The sequence below is a fragment of the Heptranchias perlo genome, chromosome 3, assembly GCF_035084215.1.
Source record: "Heptranchias perlo isolate sHepPer1 chromosome 3, sHepPer1.hap1, whole genome shotgun sequence".
NCBI lineage: Eukaryota > Metazoa > Chordata > Chondrichthyes > Hexanchiformes > Hexanchidae > Heptranchias > Heptranchias perlo.
This window is the reverse complement of record NC_090327.1, coordinates 93,817,452-93,838,589: the sequence shown is the minus strand read 5'-3', so window position 1 is coordinate 93,838,589 and position 21,138 is coordinate 93,817,452. Positions and strand designations below refer to the sequence as shown.

At 43.4% G+C, this 21,138-nt stretch overlaps 1 protein-coding gene and 1 long non-coding RNA gene across 6 annotated transcripts in view; both read right to left on the bottom strand.

The window, feature by feature from the left end:
• Positions 1–355: 355 nt before the first annotated feature.
• LOC137317492 (proton-coupled zinc antiporter SLC30A8-like) overlaps positions 356–21,138 on the bottom strand; it is a 43,468-nt gene continuing 22,685 nt past the window's right edge. For 4 of the 5 annotated variants that reach the window (XM_067980810.1, XM_067980814.1, XM_067980813.1 and 1 more), the window contains exons 3-8: positions 15,858–16,004; positions 15,076–15,229; positions 11,416–11,602; positions 6,919–7,024; positions 4,133–4,267; positions 356–1,504 (exon numbers count right to left, since the gene is read on the bottom strand). In XM_067980810.1, the coding sequence (XP_067836911.1) occupies positions 1,359–1,504; positions 4,133–4,267; positions 6,919–7,024; positions 11,416–11,602; positions 15,076–15,229; positions 15,858–16,004 (875 nt within the window). In that variant the 3' untranslated portion in view covers positions 356–1,358. The remainder of the gene's footprint in view (positions 1,505–4,132; positions 4,268–6,918; positions 7,025–11,415; positions 11,603–15,075; positions 15,230–15,857; positions 16,005–21,138) is intronic. The other variant, XM_067980811.1, reaches the window with a different exon arrangement.
• LOC137317548 (uncharacterized) lies at positions 16,099–19,913 on the bottom strand. Its single transcript, XR_010961715.1, has 2 exons — positions 17,438–19,913; positions 16,099–16,283 (listed from the first exon to the last, which is right to left on the bottom strand). It is a non-coding gene; the product is annotated as an uncharacterized lncRNA (long non-coding RNA).

Genomic DNA, 21,138 nt, shown 5'->3' with positions numbered 1-21,138 from the left:
TGCCTGTTTTATGCAGGCATTCAATGCATTAGGTGTATTTGTGGCGGGAATGACAGGAAATCTGACAGGGCCCGTCATTTCTTCATTAAATGCTCGTTTACATGCTCCTGGCAACTAAAGGATGGGCACTTCAGCTACATGCCCCTACATCTGGCAGATACTCTGGCATACTCTGGCTGGGACCTGCTGGAATATGATCCTACTCCAAAACCCATCCCTGCCTGTCTTGAATCCGCTGAGAAAGGTGCAGATTTTCAGGGTCATTATCTCTTACTGTTTGTGTGTCTCTTTCTCAGTCTCTCTCATCAGTCGTTGGCAGTTTTTTTTTAATTGTAAACAATTTTACAACACCAAGTTATAGTCCAGCAATTTTATTTTAAATTCACAAGCTTTCGGAGGCTTCCTCCTTCGTCAGGTGAACGATTTAAAAAGAGGAGTGCATGTGCATAGAAGGTGGTGAAGATTGGGCTGAATTTCACACAGGGAAGATAAAAAGGTATGATAAACATTAATAATTTTTATGAAATAACACAAACAGATCAAAAAATCAGAGATGTGAGAAAAATAGAAAGCACCGTAAAAGATTGCACCTGCATGGTGAATGAAGCTAGAGGGTTTGATTGGACCTAACTTTAAGACAGAGAAATGGGTACCACAGCACAGGTGAAGTAGCAAAGCTGCAGACAAAGAGAAAAAGTGATTCCTCAGCCCTCAAGACATAAGTACGCCTCTGGAAATAAACTGTGGTGTAGGAATGTGAAAACCAAACCAGGAATTATTTGTTTAATGGGCTGCAAACTCCGTGGGGTCACCCACTGTAACTCTGGCTGAAAATGGCCATTTATGCTGTTTCTTTGAAGTCTCCGTCGATCTCCTACTGAAGTTACCACTGGTGACCATGGAAGCCCCATAGAATTTCAGGATCAATGATTAAGAAGAAATTAATTCATTTTTATATGTTTGCTGGGTCAGAAATAAAAATGCAGCAGGAAGCACTTTGAAAACATAAACATACAGTGATGTGATTGGTTGAAATTGCAGCTTTTTCAAGTGGTTGCTTTTTTGATGGTTTGTGTGGCATCTTTGCTGGTACAAATTTCAGCAAATCGGTACACATAAGTGGCTTATGGAAAACCATGACACTTGATTTTTCTGCAAACAGGCAGATTTAATGTGCAACACATTATTTGCAAGACTTTTAATTATATAGATAGATGATCATCCCATACATTTTCTTGGATTTTGCTGAGGTTTGTAAAATGACAATGGATGCAGTAGAGGCCAATATATCTGGCTTTACTGGTTTTGCCAAATATAGTGCAGGCTAACAAAAAAGGGTACTGTCTCTTAATGCAGCCTTAATCTTTGGGGTCCTGGCAAAACACGCACTCTGGTTCTTGATCCGAATGCTCTTCCAGTTGAATTGTGATAGAGTGAACACAAAAGGTGTCAAAAATCATTTCTGTAATTTCCTTGAGCGCTTGTTGAGGATCCACTGTGTCACCTGTGAACAACAGGAAAAGCAATTGTTTTTACGCAGGTGATTAAACATATGCAAATATATGGTTCACTGCATGCTGGCTGAAAGAATAAACAGGATGCAGCACAGTGGCTTGATTGTACTTTTTATGAATTGAGAGCTCCAATATTCCATTTCCAATAATTCTCTGTGAATTTCAGACTTATTTCATATATTATTTAGGACAAAAAATATTGTGTAAGCTGTACATGTGATTCTTATGCATAAGGCACTAAGGAAGACCAGGAGCTCTGAGGAGACCCAGAGTCACATGCAGAGTGGAAAGAAGAAAGTCCAAGATACTTGGACCAAAGTGAAGATTCAGGACTTACTTAGGCAAAACGGGATTAGGAAATGAGACGTAGGAGTAAGGGAGAGCAGAAGGGAGGGCACTAGTAGAGAGGCCAAGAGAATCAGGCAGCATGGCTGAGAACAGCAGCCCACCAGGTACCACCCTCCCCAACGTGCGAATAGGCTGCACCGGTTGTCCGAGGAGCTGTGCATCCAACAGCCATGCCTCTCCGAGAATGTCACTGGGCATCTCTGCCAACTTCATCATGAAGATTTGTAGACTTGCTCCACTGCCACAACTGCCTTGTCTGTGGCAATTAAAGTGGCAACATCCTTCAACTTTCATGGCTCTGGATCATGCAGGTGACAGATGCCCTCTTTCATAGAGCAGTTGAATTCAGCCACATCGGCATTATCCCCAGGCAGCAGAGGCACAGAGCCAGGGACTTCTACAGGATAACTGGATTTCCCGGGGTTCAGGCTACCACAACAGCACGCACATGGCATTGAAGGCGCCAACCAAGAAGCTATTGACGTATGTGAATAGGAAAGGGTTCCTTTCCCAGGACATCCATCTTGTCTGTGATGCAAAGCAGGGGGTGACCTCACTCACCGGTGTAGGGGCATCAGAGGGCTGGTTCTGCAGGACGTCTTCATCAACTGATTGACTGCTTTGGCAGCACCTAAGCCTTCCCTTCTTCAACGCATCCTACCAGATGACACCAAAACAGATCTCTTTGGTCCAGCAGGACCTTGCCAGGAATCCTCACCTATATGGAGAAGTCTGAATCTACTGAATAGTCTATTTCCTGATTTACTGTAATATTCATAAATAAGAAATCATAGGATAAGTGCCCAGTGTATCTCAAGGCAAACATTGTTTTATTGCAAGCTGAGGGATTGGAAGGTTGTGTGTGTGAGGATAAAGCTGTCAGTTATGACATGTGGCAATTATGATGGGAGAGGAGAAATGTGGGTGTGAGGATGTTAAAGTGGAGGAAAGTGTGTTACTCAAGGTATTTGGTGTTTGTTAGAAAGAAAGACTTGCCTTTATATAGCGCCTTTCGCAATCTCAGGACATCTCAAAGTGCTTTACAGCCAATGAAGTACTTTTTGAAGTGTAGTCACTGTTGTAATGTAGGAAACGCGGGCGCCAATTTGCGCACAGCAAGCTCCCACAAACAATAATGTGAGAATAACCAGATAATCTGTTTTTAGTGATGTTGGTTAAGGGATAAATATTGGCCAGGACACTGGGGAGAACGCCCCTGCTCTTTGAAATTGTGCCATGGGATCTTTTACGGGGCCTTGGTTAAACATCTCATTCGAAAGACAGCACCTCCAACGGTGCAGCACTCCCTCAGTACTGCACTCGGAGTGTCAGCCTGGATTATGTACTCCAGTCTCTGAAGGGACTTGAACCCACAACCTTCTGACTCAGAGGCGAGAGTGCTGCCGAGAGTTAGGAGAGTAATCGGTGCCTTTACCCAGAGTGCAGTGTGAAGGGTTAGTAGTGTGAGTATTGCTTTGAGAGGGTGAAGTGTGCAGCGGTGATCAGGATGGGCAGGGAGGAAAAGGAGAAAGTGATGACATGTTACCCTTGCTCGCCCTCAAAAAGTGTTTTCTCTTTTTTTCTGCACTGTTATCAGTCCTGGGTTTGAGAGAGTTGGGAGTCAGTGCCAGCTCCCTACAGGCTTGATAAAAGGAAAAGCCATGAGTGTGAGGCCCTGTCTTGAACTCCTTGGAAGAGGGCTTGGAGGTCTTCATCAGAGAAGTGGGTTGTGTTTCTTTTGCCTGCTGTGCTGACATGATACCCAGTGGTCACAGCTGAAAACAAAGTGGGCATGATGGTGCCAATTTGGACTGATGCTGTGGGTGAGAGACGACATCAAGTGATTTGCTGGAAATTGCCATTGAAACAACTTGTCGGCTGCTTACCTTGCTGTTGGACAGTATGGAGCTGCTGCCGGGCATCTGTAGAGTGCCTTTAAAGAATTGCACCCTTTTACAACGAAAGTTTCCTGGGGGAGGTGAGTGGGGGAGGGGCGTGTCAGCAACTTACACAGTTTCTACATTCAGGTTACATCAGAGCTGCAGCAAAAATATCTCAACTAACTTACCCCAGGAAACTTATGTGTAACTCCCTATGTTGATGAATGGTGTAACTTTGTGGGGCAAAAACACCATAACTTACATTGAGGCAATTCAGAGCCCATATTTACTACTAACTTGTATGCAAGAAAGCGGGTATAACTAATGGAGAGAAAGTACTACTGACTGAATGAAGCCAAGAAATTACATTTAAGATGTTTCTTTACTGACCTATGGCAACATGAGCTGAAAGAATAACCTGGTTCGTGGTAAGAGCCCAGAGATGAAGGCTGTGCATTGTTTTCACTCCATTAACAGCCAGAATCTTTTCCTTCACAGCATTGTAATTCAGTCCAACTGGTGCACCTTGATAAGCACAGAAGATTTCCGAGATAAATAAAATGAAATAAAACACTATTCTTTAAAGTTCATATATTGATCATATATTTTCCATTATATATTTTCCCAAACATATAGATATATTTTCCAGGCATTTTTGTGGGGTTTTGTAAGAGGTGAAGCATCCAACTGCCCCAGACAACAAAAATGCTTAACACCTTGCATACCCTCACAGCTATTTACCTCTTGATGCTATTATCATGTTCTTTGACTTGTTCACATAGCTTCAGATGGTTTGGAGTGTATGATTTTGATTATGAGAAAAAATACTGAAATTTTAAAAGCAATAATAGAATCATAGAATGATACACCACAGAAGGAGGCCATTTGGCCCACCGTGCCTGTGCTGACTCTTTGAAAGATCTATCCAATTAGTCCCATTGTCCTGCTCTTTCCCCATAACCCTGCAAATTTTTCTTCTTCAAGTATTTATCTACTTCCCTTTTGAAAGTTATTATTGAATTTTCTTTCACCACCCTTTCAGGCAGTGCATTCTAGATCATAACAACTCTCTGCATAAAAAAATGTTTCCTCATCTTGCCTCTGGTTCTTTTGCCAATTATCTTAAATCTGTGTCCTCTGGTTACCGACCCTTCTGCCACTGGAAACAGTTTCTCCTTATTTACTCTAACAAAACCCTTCATGATTTTGAACACCTCTATTAAATCTCCCCTTAATCTACTTTGCTCTAAGGAGAACAACCCCAGATTCTCTCGTCTTTTCACGTAACTAAAGTCCCGCATTCCTGGTACCATTCTAGTAAATCTCTTCTGCACCCTCTGTAAGGCCTTGACATCCTTCCTAAAGTGTGGTGCCTAGAATTGGACACAATAATCCAGCTGGGGCCAAACCAGTGTTTTATAAAGGTTTAGCATAACTTCCTTGCTTTTGTACTCTATGCCTCTATTAATAAAGTCCAGGATCCCATATGCTTTTTAACAGCCTTCTTAACTTGTCCTGCCACCTTCAAAGATTTGTGTACATACACCCCCAGGTCTCTCTGTTCCTGTACCGCCTTTAAAATTGTACCATTTAGTTTATTTTGCCTCTCCTCATTCTTTCTACCAAAATGTATCACTTCACACTTCTCTGCATTAAATTTCACCTGCCATGTGTCTGCCCATTTCACCAGTCTGTTAATGTCCTCCTGAAGTCTGTTACTATCCTCCGCATTGTTTACTACATTCCCAAGTTTCGTGTCATCTACAAACTTTGAAATTATACCCTGTATACCCAAGTCCAGGTCATTAATATATATTAACGCTGGGGAACATCACTGTACACTTCCCTCCAGTCTTAAAAACAAATGTTCAGCACTACTCTCTGCTTTCTGATTGGCGACCTATTATACACCCCACCCATTCTCAATAAAGGATCGGCTGCCTGTTATAAACCCCACCCTTTGTCAGTAAAGGATCGACTGCCTGTTATAAACCCCACCCTTTGTCAGTAAAGGATCGACTGCCTGTTATAAACCCCACCCTTTGTCAGTAAAGGATCGACTGCCTGTTATAAACCCCACCCTTTGTCAGTAAAGGATCGACTGCCTGTTATAAACCCCACCCTTTGTCAGTAAAGGATCGACTGCCTGTTATAAACCCCACCCTTTGTCAGTAAAGGATCGACTGCCTGTTATAAACCCCACCCTTTGTCAGTAAAGGATCGACTGCCTGTTATAAAACCCACCCTTTGTCAGTAAAGGATCGACTGCCTGTTATAAACCCCACCCTTTGTCAGTAAAGGATCGACTGCCTGTTATAAACCCCACCCTTTGTCAGTAAAGGATCGACTGCCTGTTATAAACCCCACCCATTGTCAGTAAAGGATCGACTGCCTGTTATACAACCCGCCCAATTGAAGTTAATGAAAAGGAAGACCAGGCAGGGTGTGTAACGGGCGTCCGATCTGATATCATCAGTTTTTTGCCCACGCTGAAGTTCAAAGTTACCCCCATCCTTCTAATATGAAAAAGGTTCCAACTGTTTGTAAAGCATAAACACATGAAGCACAAATTAGAAACAGGAAAAGACCATTAGGCTCAAATGGTTAGTGCCATTTGATTGATCTCACCTGTTGATCTATGTGCCACGTTCTCTAATTGCTTCTCTCTCCAGATACACATCGACTTGCCTTTTGAGCCTATTTATATTATTTGTTTGAATGACCTCCTCTGGTATTTACTCCACGTGGGGGGGAATTTTAACCTCCCAGAATGGGTGGGTTGAGGCCGGGTGGAAATAAAAATAGTTGTTTTTTGGGTCGTGGCCGCAAAATTTTCTGACTTTGCATTCCCAGTGGGGAGCTTGTGCTTTTACGTGCCCACTTTAAACCCAGATGTGGAGCTGGGTTGCGGTTGCAACTCAAGAAACAACTATTTTCAACTCCCACCCAACTCCAACCCACCTGTTCTTGGGGGTTAAAATTACAAGTCTACTTTTTTCTCTGTGTAAAAATAATTGCCTTCTTACTCCTTATGAAAGGTGCTATGAGGGCATCATGAAGCCAATAGTTGCAAACTTGACAACATCTCAAACTGTCTCTGATCTGAACCTGTTCTCATGTCACTAGAACTAAAATGTCACTAGAACTAAAATGAGAATAGTAGAGATAAGAATTACCTTCCATCAGCACCAACAAAATATCTCGCAGAACAGTGATAGTTGTTCCCAACACAAACACGGAGAAAATAAATGTGCAGATAGGATCAGCTACTTTGTGTTCAGGCTGGAAGAGAATATTAGTACCAGTTCAAAACGTTTATCAGATGTCTCCGTGAAGCATATCATTAGTCACTGCTTACTCCATTTTAAATATTGCGCATTGTATTTTCTTTCCCTCTTAAGGGGCCCGATATTACCAGGGCAGCGGGTTCACGGCGGTGGGGCGCACGCGCCCGGTGAAATCAGTCTGCCCCGCGCGCAATCGCAGGCTGATTGGATCCACTTACCTGGTCTTCCGGGTTCCCCGCTGCTGAGCTGCACGTCGGGTGGACTGCGCATGCGCAGTAAGGTCTGTCAGCTCGAGGAGCTCTATTTAAAGGGGCAGTCCTCCACTGACTGATGCTGCATGGAGCAGCCCAGGGGAAAGGCTGCTCCCAGGTTTAATGATGCCTCACTCCAGGTATCATTGGATGGGGTGAGGAGGAGGGGGAGGACAGAGATCTTCCCCCCGGCGGGCCTGGCTCGAGGTGGCAGAGGAGGTCACCTGCACCACCAACATATCGCCCACCTGCATACAGTGCAGGAGGCGCTGCAATGACCTAAGTAGATCAGCCAAAGTGAGTACACTTATTCATTCCCCTACACTCTGTCTGCCACATCACCACCCCACCCCACATCTCCTTCTGCACTGCCAACACTACTCTGTCACATCACCCCTCACACCCACTCAAACCTCATCCTCATCTTACTTGCACTTACTCACCTCGCCAGTACTCATCCCGCCACTACCACTCAACCCAATCCTCATACAGTCTCATGGCTCTATCTCATACTCACCCTCTCATGCATCTCTTTCACGGTCAGCCTCACTCAACCTGCCACTGCCTGTGCTGCAGCCACAGGGCATGCATCACATCTGTGCAGTAGGCAGCGTAAGGCAAACGTGTCGTGAGCATGAAGGGGATGCACAAGGGTGCTTGAGGGTTTGCCATGGTTTTTCCTTATATTTAATTTCTGAGCAACTCACATTACATATTATATTGGCACCACTACTGTCACGTCTTTGCGAATCTTGTCTGGTTTGTGCAATAATGCCCTTTCCTGAGGATCACAATGAAGACCCACAACTGATGCCACCCATTGTGTCACTGCAGAACGGGTGTAGGTGTATTTGCAGGGCTCTTCTGTGTAGACGACTGAGAGATGTCGGCGATGTCCTCGGTGGCACCCTGGAAGGACGAGGAGAAGTTGTTGAGGGCAGTAGTGACTTTGACAGCGACAGGTAAGAAGATGGTGCTCGGGCCAGCTGGGAGCAGCTCGGCATGAAGGAGGCTGCAGATGTCCACGACTACATGTCGAGTGACTCTGAGCCTCCGTGTGCATTGCTGCTCAGTGAGGTCCAGGAAGCTGAGCCTCGGTCTGTGGACCCTGTGGTGAGGGTAGTGCCCTCTGCGACGCATCTCTCTCTGCGGTTGCCCTCCCACCTGCTGTGCAGGTGGATGTGTCACAGCACTGTGTTGTGGAGCTCCATGTGTCAGAGGTGGATGGTGAGGCTGGTGAGGCTGGTGATGCTGTTCGCCCTCCGAGGAGGTCATGACTGCAGCTACGGCGGCCCCCATCCGGAAGATGTACATCTGAGGGGGTCCGCAAGGTAGATACATGTCTCTGGACCCCGGGGTAAGTGTGCAAGTTGGTGAATTTGATTGTTAGGAGGAGGATGGTGCAGGCCAAACTTTGTCCAAAGTGACAGAGCGGCCTCCTGCAATGAGTGAGGGTCTCCCCCCCCCGACCTGTCAAATGGACCTTTGCAGCTGCCACAGGCTGGTGGCTGCAACACGTCCATTTGAACTGGGAGTGTTTCCCCCAGTACGGGAAACAGTCCCAGTTATTTGTAAAATCCCAACCCTCCTGAAATATCTCCTTAATCAGGTCTGTAAATGACCTGAAATACCTAAATAAATAGCTTAAGTGGCACCCCGCCAGCTTTAATTGCCAGCAGGAGTCCCACATGTGGGGGCTGCGCGCGCATGTCAGCGCGTCTGTGGGAAACCCGGAAGTGGGCGGGTTGGAGCCGGGCTCCCGCCCCGCCCCGGGAATCCCCGATTTTCAGAGCCCCCCCCCCGCCAGGAACGCACCTGATTGCGGGTGCTAAAATCGACCCGAAGGTCTCCACGACCCATGCACCCGAGTTAAGACCTCTGCCAGTGTTGCTCAATAAGGTGCTCAAGGGCCCAGAGTGTGTTTTTTTTCCTCTAGCTTTCTTGTGGAGAAGTGCTCATCAATATTTACAATCTCTCTCCAACTGCATGGCTGAGATTGCAAACCTGCCTGGTAAAAAAGCAGAAGCATGAATATACTTTGTACCACCATGGCACAATGTGCTGGGTGCTGGATCACCTCATTACTAATGACTACATGGTTATTAGCTTCCTATAAAGGAGGCTTCAACAGACTGCATTTAATACATGGTTTGTCTCCATTGTCTCCCAAACAAAATTTGAGATTATCCAAGCCTAAGTCTGTACACATAGAATAGATAAGCAAGGCAGAGCTTCCCTACACTAACGGGGAAAGCATTACCAGGGAATTTGGAGACGCTGGTTCGTCAGGGAGTTTGGACAGACACATATCCATTAGACCATTAGAGAGTTCACACAGATAGCGACCAGCAATCATTAACCTACCAGGAACTCAGACAGGCACACAGGATTATAGAGGGTGATTTTCTGAATACATGCTGGTGGTGGGGAACCTTGCCTGCCAGTGTATATCAGAAAATTGTGAGCAACCAACATTGGCAGATATTCACAAAATTATCCCTATAGTACACTGTTTGAATATTGCACAGAACTGGAACTGAGGAATGAAATTATTGTTGAGATTTTTAACATACATTTGGCATGTATATCAATGAAAGACAATTGCTTTCTATAGATGATACTTCCATGATCCCAGAGTCACAGAAACTGCCATGCTCCATGGTACATTTGATCAACTTAATCTGTATGTATCATGACAAATTTCCTAACCAGATAATTTACCGAGAATGTTTTGAAAGAATTATCACATGGCATTAATTGTTTTTGCTGTTCCACATATCTGTTACAATGTGAGAAAATTTTTTTGACCTGTTAACTAGTTTGAGGTTCTCTTGCTACTAGGGGATCTAGTGCAGATAACCCTGGAGTTGTACGTGCTTCATGGTGAGCTGTAGTTCTGTTAAACAGTCGTTCACAACTGTACAGATGTGGATAATAGGACCCCCTGCCTAGTCACCAACAGATCTTGCAGGATGCTAGGTAACTGCTGCAATAACTAGAACTCACATAGCATCATTCTTTTAAATGTAGACACCATGAGGTCCGGATCCCAGGGCTTTGCAGCTGATGAAAAAGGTGAGCTGGTCGTAGAATCATAGAAAATTTACGGCACAGAAGGAGGCCATTCAGCCCATTGTGTCCGCGCCGGCCGATAATGAGCTACCCAGCCTAATCCCACTTTCCAGAACTTGGTCCGTAGCCTTGTAGGTCACGGCCATGTGGCCTCCGACTATCTGCTTCTGCTCACGTGCTCCATGCATCACCTACCTCCAACTGACTATCCAAATTCTTTGGTTGGAAGTACCTAAACTGGTGCTTGCTATGGGTGGAGTGAATGACACAAAGTGCTGGGTGCCACTGGGACCTGTGCCTTGCTCTCTGGGAATGCCTATAAAAACTGTATGGGAATGTATGTTAGAATGGTGGATGAGAAACATCTGCTCAGTTGTGAGTCATGGTGCTTTGCTGCAATGTATATGTAAGCGAGTAAGTCAGTGAGTGAGTGAGTTATTGAGTGAGTGAGTAGAGGAAGAATTCAAGAAAAGCATGATGTTAGCACTGAGCTTTAAGAGACTTCCAGCTTCATCCTGGCCTATTCCCTCTATGTTCTCAGGCTCCATGAAGTTGACATGGTAACATCCTGGCTTATTCAAATTGAGAGCTGAATCTAAAATTAGGATGCCCTCTCCTTTCTGGGTCTGCTGCCTTCTGTTATATATCATCTTTTCCAGCAACAAGAGAGGTAGTGTTGGGATGCTGGGAATTAAAAAAGTGCACAGAACGACAATCAAGTGTCCTCTCTATGGAGCTTGTGTGTGAGTCAATGAAAATGGATTTGGTTGATAGGTTGTGTTGTAAAATTGCTTTGTGAACTCACCTTTTCAAATAGTCATACAACAACAGTTCCAGTTTGAAGTGATAGAAATAAAGTGTGCCCTCCTCCAGTATGAATGTGAATGTGTAGCTTGGAAAGAGCTGTTATATGAGAGTTTAGCATGCAGCCTCAGTCAAGGTGTACTAGGGCGGCATGCATGGTTTGACAATCTACTTGGTATAGTGAAATAGAAAAATGAAGTGGAACTCAAAACGTTTTGTTGACCCAGAACTATCAGCAAATTATAAAATGATAACTGACCTTGAAGAAAATTATAAGGGCACTGATTAGCACACTAAGGCTTTGTAAAAAATCTCCCACAACATGGATGAAAGCTGCTCGAATGCTGGCATTTGGCTGATGACTGTGGACAAATTCCGCTGAATGTTCGATGTAAGTTGCACTGTGGCTGTGACCATGACCACCCTGATGAAGTGCCAATCCCATGCTGGAAAAGATAACATTAGATGAGTTCTGCTTTTAGGTTTCAATAGGAAACTGTAACGAATAGATATTAAGTGGGATATTTATATACATTGAATATTATGATTTGAGTTTGCATTTCTGTCTCATCATAGGAATTGTAGTAAATGGTCAAGCTTCTGCTTCCACACAGATTTTTGATTAAAAATCATTTTCTTTTTTCTTTTACATTAAGAGCTAAAATATTTTATTCTCTCCTTAATTGGGATTTTCCAGGGTTTTCAAACATGTTTCTAACAAAGGTGTTAGCCTTGGCTCAGTGGTAGCACTCTTGCTTCTGAATTAGAAGGTTGTGAGTTCAAGCTGTGGCCCACTCGAGACTCATTGCTGTTTGTGTGCAAATTTCCTACATTATAATGGTGACTATACTTCAGAAGTACTTCATTGGCTTTGGAACATCTTGAGGTTGTGAAAGATGCTGTATAAATGCAAGTTCTTTATTTTTAATGTATATGTTTTATTAAAGTACATATATTTGGCAGAATCATAATGGTGAATGTAAAACTAGAATGAGAATGATATATTATAGTTGCGTACATTTAGAAGTAAACAAGAATATTAGCGTTTTGCTTTCTGATTGTGCTACAAAATTACTGTAGATGTCAGGTTTATAATACAGTAGAGAATCAAGCAGAATATAGAAAATGCAGAGGAGAACTGAAAAAGGAAATAAGAGGGGCAAAGAGAGTGTATGAGAAAAGATTAGCGGGTAACATAAAAGGAAACACTAAAGTCTTTTATAAACATATAAAGAGTAAAGGGATAGTCAAAGGAAGAGTGGGGCTAATTATGGAACAAAAAAGGAAATTTTCTTGTGGAGGTAGAGGGCATGGCTGAGGTACTAAATGAGTATTTGCATTTGTCTTCACAAAAGAGGATGCTGCCAATGGCACAGTAAAGGAAGAGGGGATAGAGACATTGGATAGGATAAAAATAAAGAGGAGGTACTTAAAAGGTTGGCAGCGCTCAAAGTAGAAAAGTCACCCGGTCCTGATGGGATGCATCCTAGGTTGCTGAGGGAAGTAAGGGTGGAAATAGCGGTGGCTCTGGCCACAATCTTTCAATCCTCCTTGGATATAGGAGTGGTGCCGGAGGACTGGAGGATTGCAAATGTTACGCCCCTGTTCAAAAAAGGGAAGAGGGATAAATCCGGTAACTATAGGCCAATCAGCCTAACGTCGGTGGTGGAGAAACTTCTGGAGACAATAATCCGGGACAAAATTAATTGTCACTTGGAAGAATAGGGGTTATTAGATGACAGCCAACACAGATTTGTTAAAGGAAAATCGTGTCTGAGAAACTTAATTGAGTTCTTCGATGAAATAACGGAGAGGGTTGATGAAGGTAATGCAGCTGATGTGTATATGGACTTTCAAAAGGCGTTTGACAAAGTACCACATAATAGGCTTGTTAGCAAAATTGAAGCCCATGGAATTAAAGGGCCAGTGGCAGCGTGGATACAAATTTGACTAAGGGAGAGAAGGCAGAGAGTGATGGTGAACGATTGTTTTTCAGAACGGAGGGAAGTATAAAGTGGTGTCCCCCAGGGGTCGGTATTAGGGCCACAGCACTTTTTGATATATATTAATGACCTGGACTTGGGTATAGGAGGCATAATTTCAAAGTTTGCAGATGATACAAAATTTGGAAATGTAGTAAACAGTGAGGAGGATAGTAGTAGACTTCAGGAGGATATAAAACAGACTGGTGAAAAGGGCAGACACATGGCAAATGAAATTTAATGCAGAGAAGTGTGAAGTGATGCATTTTGAAAGGAAAAATGAGGAGAGGCAATATAAACTAAATGGTACAATTTTAAAGGGGGTGCAAGAACAGAGAGACCTGTGGGTTTGCGTACACAAATGTTTGACAGTGGTAGGGCAAGTTGATAAGGCTATTAAAAAAGCATACAGGATCCATGGCTGTATAAACAGCGGACTAAAGTACAAAAGCAAGGAAGTTATGCTAAACCTTTATAAACCACTGGTTAGGCCTCAGCTGGAATATTGTATTCAATTCTGGGCATAACTCTTCAGGAAGGATGTCATGGCCTTGGAGAGGGCAGAGGAGATTTACTAGAATGGTACCAGGGATGAGGGGCTTCAGTTGCTAGGATTGACTACTGATGCTGGGATTGTTCTCCTTAGTGCAGAGAATGTTAATGGGAGATTTAATAGAGGTGTTCAAAATTATGAAGAGTTTTGATACAGTAAATAAGGTGAAACTGTTTCCACTGGCAGGAGGGTCGATAACCAGATGACACAGATTTAAGTTAATTGGCAAAAGAACCAGTGGGGAGATTAGGAGAATGTTTTTTTCACGGCAAGTTGTTATGATCTGGAATGCACTGACTGAACGGGTGGTGGAAGCAGATTCAAGAGTAATTTTCAAAAGGGAATTGGATAAATACTTGAAAATGAAACATTTGCAAGGCTATGGGGAAAGAGCAGGGATGTGCGACTAATTGGATAGCTCTTTCAAAGAGCCAGCACAGGCACGATGGGCCGAATGGCCTCCTTCTGTGCTGCATGATTCTATAAAGTCCTAAAACTCAAATCATTTAAAAACAGCATCCTTGAAATTACATTGTCAGATAATAAGTACAAATGCTTAACATGTTTAACATGATTCTATGTTCATTTAAATTTCTTCTCTCCGCTATTTTAGCAGAGGCATTAATCAGTTTAAAAGAAATGGATTAAAACTTTCTCTAAAATAGCCGAAAGGAATTTATCCCTTACTGTAATTTGAAGGCGACCATTTCTTATTTAGGTAAAGAGCATCTTCCAGCGTGTTGCTTATACACAGGTTATAACTAAAGCATGCTTGGTGTGAGGAACTGTCTTCGTCAGAACTAACGAACGGTCTTCGACCTGAAACGTTAACTCTGTTTCTTTCTCAGATGCTGCTTGACTTACTGAGTATTTCCAGCATGTTCTGTTTTTATTCCTCTGGTGACTATTTGACATTGTAAATATGTTTACATTTCACTAGAAATTCTGAACAGAGGAAATCTTCTCAAACACATTTATGATGTCGCTACAAATAGTGAATAAAGAAATAATTCACACATTCGCACATTTTCCAGCAGGGGTCACTGAACCGAGATCAAGAGCAGGAACTGTAGCTAATGTTCTCCTTTCTAGTTCAAGGACACTGAAGCTAACTGTGTTGTCCCCACTGCTGCCTTGATTGAGATTGGCTGCCACAGTACAAGCCATGGATAGAACTTTGGAGCTTCTGATCAGTGTGGTTCAGTGTCACTCAAGAAGTGCATTTATTCACAGACTCATGGTGGGGGCAGGGGGAAAGGAAAGGTAAAATGATAACTTTTTTTAAAAAATAAAAATGAATGTAAAGACTGTTTTATTAAAAAAAGGTGATATATATATATATATATATGGGGTATGTCAAAAGAGTTATAGAAAATTAACTTACATTACATTTGCTACTACTCCACAGGAAGATGTTATAAGCATGACCATTCCGTCAATTTCATAATCAGCATGGATGAACCTTTCACAGGCTAGGTAGACCAGCACTCCTGTTACGAGCCAAATTGTGATCACTGAAAAGAGTGCACCAAGAATTTCTGGTAAAAATAAAATAGGACAAGAATTTATTTAGGAATTAGTGAGGCTCCTTAATATATAAACAACAGAAAATTAATTTATTAGGTAGCAAGCAGAGTCAAAGTGCTTGCTCACAGGGAAAGAGGAGTCCATCTGCACTGTCCTCTCAATCAGTAAAAGATGAACAGCACAAGACCTAAAAGAGGGAAGGAATAACTAAAAATTGAAGAATGAAAATTGACTAACTGCAGATCCTCACATCTCATGACAAACAAAAGTCAATGGTCAGGAGATCAGCAATACAGTCATTTGTATAGTACTGGACGCACAGAAATCATCTTATTTCATGAAGTAAAAGTAAATCAGACAGGGTGTATAACAGGCGATTGATCCGATACCGCCTATTTTACATCCCGGCTAAGTTTAAAGTTACCCCCATAGAGTTTCACAGCACAGATGGAGGCCATTTGAACCAACTTTTCACACAGGATTTTTAGGACACAGAATGCCCCAAGCCAAAACATCGCTGAACTTTTAGTTTACCCTTGGTAGATTTCAGGTAAGCTATTGTTATATGCTTTTTTCAGTATTCCTAATGCTTCCGTTTAAGTTATCAGAAAACTTCAAATCTTTTTCTGAAACTCCTACCTGCTCTGTACCATCCAAAATTTAATATTTTTGTGGCTGGTCTTGAAGATAACCATAATGAGCACAAGCTAATCAGAAAACCTGTGACATCTGCCAGAAGATGTGCTGCATCGGTCATAACAGCCAAGCTCCCTGCCAGATAGCCACCTGAGAGAAAGAATAGAAAGGTAAGGCATGCCAAACAATGGAATGATTCTATATGGGCCTAGTAAAGATCATCACAATCTCGTAATTACTCAACTTAATTCAATTAATTTTTTATTGCAATTGTTCTTTGCTTATACATTGTCATACATTACATTATTGTATTCATAGTATACAATATAGAGAAGGTGCACTGTACATGGTACAGTGTGACTGTTAGTGATCCTTATAATATGACTTGACTTGCGTATGATTCTGGGAGTTATTAGTATTAACATGTACCTGGCAACCAGTAACCAGTGGTGTTCCACAGGGGTCGGTGCTGGGTCCCCAACTCTTTACAATCTATATTAACGATTTGGAGGAGGGGGCCGAGTGCAACATATCAAAATTTGCAGATGATACAAAGATGGGAGGGAAAGTAGAGAGTGAGGAGGACATAAAAAACCTGCAAGGGGATATAGACAGGCTGGGTGAGTGGGCGGAGATTTGGCAGATGCAATATAATATTGGAAAATGTGAGGTTATGCACTTTGGCAGGAAAAATCAGAGAGCAAGTTATTTTCTTAATGGCGAGAGACTGGAAAGTACTGCAGTACAAAGGGATCTGGGGGTCCTAGTGCAAGAAAATCAAAAAGTTGGTATGCAGGTGCAGCAGGTGATCAAGAAAGCCAACGGAATGTTGGCTTTTATTGCTAGGGGGATAGAATATAAAAACAAGGAGGTATTGCTGCAGTTATATAAGGTATTGGTGAGACCGCACCTGGAATACTGCATACAGTTTTGGTCTCCATACTTAAGAAAAGACATACTTGCTCTCGAGGCAGTACAAAGAAGGTTCACTCGGTTAATCCCGGGGATGAGGGGGCGGACATATGAGGAGAGGTTGAGTAGATTGGGACTCTACTCATTGGAGTTCAGAAGAATGAGAGGCGATCTTATTGAAACATATAAGATTGTGAAGGGGCTTGATCGGGTGGATGCAGTAAGGATGTTCCCAAAGATGGGTGAAACTAGAACTAGGGGGCATAATCTTAGAATAAGGGGCTGCTCTTTCAAAACTGAGATGAGGAGAAACTTCTTCACTCAGAGGGTGGTAGGTCTGTGGAATTTGCTGCCCCAGGAAGCTGTGGAAGCTACATCATTAGATAAATTTAAAACAGATTTAGACAGTTTCCTAGAAGTAAAGGGAATTAGGGGTTATGGGGAGCGGGCAGGAAATTGGACATGAAGCTGAGTTCGGATCGGTCAATGCCCTGTGGGTGGCGGAGAGGGCCCAGGGGCTATGTGGCCGGGTCCTGCTCCGACTTCTTGTGTTCTTTAGATTTGTGGTTGGGATCAGATCAGCCATGATCTTATTGAATGGCGGAGCAGGCTCGAGGGGCCGATTGGCCTACTCCTGCTCCAATTTCTTATGTTCTTATGTTCTTATGTACCGCTGTATTTGCTCTCTGAATCAATATCCAGTGGGTTTTGATTGTCTCACCAAAGCTTTATGAGCAACTGTATTTGGATGAGGTGAGGCGGGTCCTTTCTGTATATTGCTAACATTATTTTCTTTCCTCTAACAAACTAACATTGCCTGAAGCTGTTCAATCAAGTAACAATTAAATTAGTAAATATATACTTATTGTAAAATATACTTGAGCAGATTACAACCTATAAAATCAACAGTTCTGCGTCTGCTTCAAAAGATGTGACTGATTGTACTGGTTCAAAATGATTTATCAAAGATTGAATCTCACCCTCAAAGCACTTATAAAAATGAAACTATCATAAGGATTATAGCCGCAAAATTGGAAGACTCTACTTCCAACGCAGAGTCTTACTTGGTAGGAGCACATATTGGAGAATCAGGCACGGAAGTTAATGTTCCAATATACGGCGTTACTGCCAAATGGAATTCTGTGCCAGGAGTACAGTCTTACAGTTTTGGTATTTATGACTATTTTGAACTCTTTGGGGAAGATTTCCCCTGTGTGCTGTATGTAGCAAAATCATAAATGCATTCTTTATAACGTATTTACGATTTTGCTATGCATACTACACAGTGGTAACCTTCCCTGCTGCTTGATTTTTCGATCTATCTTTGTTTACTTTTACTATTATTATTTAAACAGTATAGTTCTGATATTATTTGGGGAAATCCTGACTTGAAGGATGTGCTGATTGTGACAATGTGAGAGAGCTGAATTATGACCAATAGTTATCATTATTGATCCACAGTGCTTCAGTTTCAGATGTACGTATGCTAATTCTGTTCTCTCACACTGCTGGATTGAGTAACTCCTCCAAATCATTCTCTCCTAACTATGTCAGCACTATTCAATGTTTAAAGATTTTTTGGCCTGGTTTTATCCCTTCAGACTAGAGGTGCTGACTTTTGCTGGAATACAATGGTGTAGATTGTGGTAGCACTTTTCTACCTTACCTAGGTTATGGAGGGAGAGTGGTAGAGTCCCTGCAGAATTTCTGGGCCATTGAGACTAACTGTAGTGCTTCTAAAATCAACGTAGCCATGATGTGGAGATGCCGGTGCTGGACTGGGGTGGACAAATGTAAGGAATCTTACAACACCATGTTATAGTCCAACAGTTTTATTTGAAAATCACAAGCTTTCGGAGGCTTTCTCCTTCGTCAGGTGAGTGTGGGATTCCATGGAAGGTACCTCATCTCTGGAACTCAGCTCTTTTGTCCATGTTTGGACCAAGGCTGTAATGAGGTTGAGTGGTCCTGGCGGAACCCAAACTGAGCATCCGTGAGCAGGTTATTGGTGAGTAAGTGCCGCTTGTTAGCACTGTCAACGACACCTTCCATCACTTTGCTGATGATTGAGAGTAGACTGATGGGGCGGTAATTGGCCGGATTGGATTTGTCCTGCTTTTTGTGGACAGGACATACCTGGGCAATTTTCCATATTGTCGGCTAGATGTCAGTGTTGTAGCTGTACTGGAACAGCTTGGCTAGAGGCGCGGCTAGTTCTGGAGCACAAGTCTTCAGCAATACAGCCGGGATGTTGTCAGGGCCCATAGCCTTTGCTGTATCCAGTGCACTCAGCCGTTTCTTGATATCACATGGAGTGAATCGAATTGGCTGAAGACTGGCTTCTGTGATGGTGGGGATATCGGGAGGAGGCCAAGATGGATCATCCACTCGGCACTTCTGGCTGAAGATGGTTGCAAACGCTTCAGCCTTGTCTTTTGCACTCACGTGCTGGACTCCGCCATCATTGAGGATGGGGATGTTTACAGAGCCTCCTCCTCCCGTTAGTTATTTAATTGTCCACCACCATTCACGACTGGATGTGGTAGGACTGCAGAGCTTTGATCTGATCCGTTGGTTGTGGTATCGCTTAGCTCTGTCTATAGCATGTTGCTTCCGCTGCTTAGCATGCATGTAGTCCTGAGTTGTAGCTTCAGCAGGTTGGCACCTCCTTTTTAGGTACGCCTGGTGATGCTCCTGGCATGCTCTTCTACACTCCTCATTGAACCAGGGTTGATCCCCTGGCTTGTCTGGTAATGGTAGAGTTAGGAATATGCTGGGCCATGAGGTTACAGATTGTGCTGGAATACAATTCTGCTGCTGCTGATGGCCCACAGCACCTCATGGATGCCCAGTTTTGAGCTGCTAGATCTGTTCTGAATCTATCCCATTTAGCACAGTGATAGTGCCACACAACACGTTGGATGGTATCCTCACTGCGAAGATAGGACTTCGTCTCCACGAGGACTGTGCGGTGGTCACTCCTACCAATACTGTCATGGACAGATGCATTTGCGACAGGTAGATTGGTGAGGACGAGGTCAAGTAAGTTTTACCCTTGTGTTGGTTCGCTCACCACCTGCCGCAGGCCCAGTCTGGCAGCTATGTCCTTCAGGATTCGGCCAGACGTGGTGCTACCGAGCCACTCTTGGTGATGAATGTAAGGAATCTTACAACACCAGGTTCTAGTCCAACAGTTTTATTTGAAAATCACAAGCTTTCAGAGGCTTTCTCACACCTGACGAAGGAGAAAGCCTCCGAAAGCTTGTGATTTTCAAATAAAACTGTTGGACTATAACCTGGTGTTGTAAGATTCCTTACATTTGTACACCCCAGTCCATCACCGGCATCTCCACATCATTCTTGGTGACGGACATTGAAGTCCCCCTCCCAGAGTACATTTTGCGCCCTTGCTACCCTCAGTGCTTCCTCCAAGTGGTGTTCAACATGGAGGAGGACTGATTCATCAGCTGAGGGAGGGCGGTAGGTGGTAATCAGCAGGAGGTTTCCTTGCCCATGTTTGACCTGATGCCATGAGATTTCATGGGGTCCAGCGTCAATGTTGAGGACTCCCAGGGCCACTCCCTCCTGACTGTATATCACTGTACAGCCACCTCTGGTTGATTTGTCCTGCCGGTGGGACAGGACATACCCAGGGATGGTGATGGAAGAGTCTGGGACGTTGGCTGAAAGGTATGATTCTGTGAGTATGGCTATGTCAGGCTGTTGCTTCACTAGTCTGTGGGACAGCTCTCCCAATTTTGCACAAGTCCCCAGATGTTAGTGAGGAGCCGTTGTCGTGTCCGGTGCCTAGTGGTCCGTCCGGTTTTATTCTTATTATGACTTTTTTGAAGCAAAATTTTACAACTGAGTGGCTTGCTAGGCCATTTCAGAGGGCAATTAAGAATCAACTGCATTGCTGTGGGTCTGGAGTCACATATAGGCCAGACCAGGTAAGGGCAGCAGGTTTCCTTCCCTGAAAGTCATTTGGTGAATCAGATGGGTTTTTACAACAATCCAGTAGTTTCATGGACCACCATTACTGATACTCGTATTTTAATTCCAGATTTTAATTAATTAAATTTAAATTCCCCAGCTGCCATGGTAGGATTTAAACTCATAACACCAGATTATTGGTCTAGGCCTCTGGATTACTAGTCCAGTAACATAACCACTATGCTACCCATACCCGTACATTGCTGGGGTCTTCAGCAAGGTGGGGAGGAGGCGTCATAGAAGCACACACGTACTGATGAAGGCCCGCTCCTGCAGGCCCCTCTCCCCCGACCCTGTAAACTTCAGCATGGTCAATGGCGGAGTTCTGTGTCCCCACGGATTTTCCAGAACAAATAATCTGGAATTAGTTTAAATGTAA